The sequence below is a fragment of the Bison bison genome, unplaced genomic scaffold (genome assembly GCF_000754665.1).
Source record: "Bison bison bison isolate TAMUID 2011002044 unplaced genomic scaffold, Bison_UMD1.0 scf7180017864011, whole genome shotgun sequence".
Classification (NCBI taxonomy): Eukaryota; Metazoa; Chordata; class Mammalia; order Artiodactyla; family Bovidae; genus Bison; species Bison bison.
In genome coordinates, this window is record NW_011494583.1 from 195,331 (window position 1) to 197,270 (window position 1,940).

The 1,940-nt window shown below is 52.0% G+C and overlaps 1 protein-coding gene across 1 annotated transcript in view; it reads right to left on the reverse strand.

The window, feature by feature from the left end:
- PCDH20 (protocadherin 20) overlaps positions 1-1,072 on the reverse strand; it is a 5,802-nt gene extending 4,730 nt beyond the window's left edge. Inside the window, exon 1 of the mRNA XM_010834086.1 lies at positions 921-1,072. Within this exon, the coding sequence (XP_010832388.1) occupies positions 921-1,052 (132 nt within the window). The 5' untranslated portion in view covers positions 1,053-1,072. The remainder of the gene's footprint in view (positions 1-920) is intronic.
- Positions 1,073-1,940: the final 868 nt, after the last annotated feature.

The following is a 1,940-nucleotide window of genomic DNA, read 5'->3' on the forward strand; positions in this document are numbered from 1 at the left end:
GGCTCCATCCCCATTCTCAAAGGCAAAGGCTCCAGTCAAAACAGGGTTAAGAGGAAACTTGCTGCAAGGGAGAGATCTGCGCGGCAACGCTGTCTCCAAAACTTATTTTCTGTTTACTTTCTGCACCGCACCCCACCCACCCCGGCTCTCGCCCAGTTCCCCATCACCCTCACTCAGTAAAGGTTCAGAATCCCAAACCATCAAGCGCCCCGGGAAGTATGGTGGAGGGACTGCACCGCGCGGCAGGGTAGGTCACGGGGAGGGAGGGGGCTGGTAGTGGAGAGGACCGAGAAGTGGGCTCTTTATTTTTTCCCACTGAAATGTTTCTACAGCTAAGGTCCCAGGAACGCGAAATGTCTTACATCCCTTGCTATGAGACCGATAACAACAACAACCACAACAATAAAAACATAGACGAGTCTCTAGCCCCTCGGACTCCCTACTCCACTAAATAAACCCTTTAGGTCTGAAGAATTGATCTTCGTTTTAACACGTACCTAAAATCAAATCGAAAAGATCTGAATTTCCACCCAATGATAAGCTCTCACTAATCCTCCTTCCTAGGTAAAGAGTAGCAAACGCGGAAAACGAAATGCAAAAACAATTCGTCAGTTGCAGTAGACAGTCAAAGCCAGATGCCGGCCAAAGAAACCCCTCTATCTTAAAGCCATATGAGCACACCCTAACCCCTTTCACCTCGTCTTCTTCCATTCGTGCTTCAGAAACTTCTTATTACCCAAGGACTTGCCTATTCCTTGCTAACATGAAGAGACATTATCCCAAACTCCCTTTCCCTCCCCTCAACCTTCCCGTGAAGTTTGGAATAAGGTAAAAAGATTTGAAAAACGTAAAGGAGTAGGAACGGCACCACGGTGCTGCACCCTGTCAGGGCCGCGGGACTCCTGGATCTCAACCCTTACCGGCAGGTTTCCGTGGCTGGCGCTGCTGCTAGGACGACTGAGACTCCCCATATCCGGGCGCGGGCGCCTGGTCGCCCGACTCCAGCTTACTGCCCCGGCCCGTGAGCCGCACGCATCCCCGCCGCCGCGCATTCCCCGGGAGGCTGCGGGCTGCGCGGTGGCGCAGGAGGGCGGCAGAGGACACTCCCTCTCTGGGCAGGCAAATCGCGGGGGGAACTTCAGCCAATAGTCCCCGGCTTGTCAATCAAGGACAGCAGTTCCTGGAGGCCAGAAAGGCGTGGGGGCGCTGGGGCACGGTGGTGATTTCCTGCTCCGCACGTGGGCACGTCCAGACCCGGCCTGAGGAGCCGGAGCTGGGACTTGCCTCGGAAGACCGCGGCTAGGCTCTACCTGGTCCGGCTCCAGGAGCATGGCCCCGGCCTCTCTCCTCACAGCACCAGTCAGGACCCAAGTCCACAGGTTGAACATGTGAGAGGGAAAATTAGATTAAATAAATAACTCTGCATTTATATCCGAATAGAGCATAGCGAGTAAATAAGTATGCATTCATATCCGAATGGAGAATAAGTATGCATTTATATCCGAATAGCAAGTCCGCGCTACAAAGCAACCATAGGCGCGATCCCCAAATGCCAGCTTTGCCACCAGTTCATCGGAGACTTGGATTCAGCAATATTTGCAAGGAGGAAGAAACCCCACTTTTTCTGCGGAGGGAAGGGATTTCAAGCTCTTTGTAAGGCGGTCTCAAGCTAAGAAGCAAATATGGGAACTCGGTGAACATTTCAATATGCTTTAATTTTGAAGCTTCGCTGTTGGTGGCTGTTGGTGGCGGCACTTTCCATGTCGTAGGCGCAAGCGTCCTTGGGTATCTGCCTTGTGGTTTTTAAGAGAGTCGCGGCTTCTGGCTAAGGTAAAGAGCCAAAGGGGAGGGTGGAAACTATTGCTTGGTAGCACAAGTGGTTCTACCTGCAAGCAATTTTACCATATTTCTCTAAGGAAAAGAGGTGTTTTTTGTTGTTG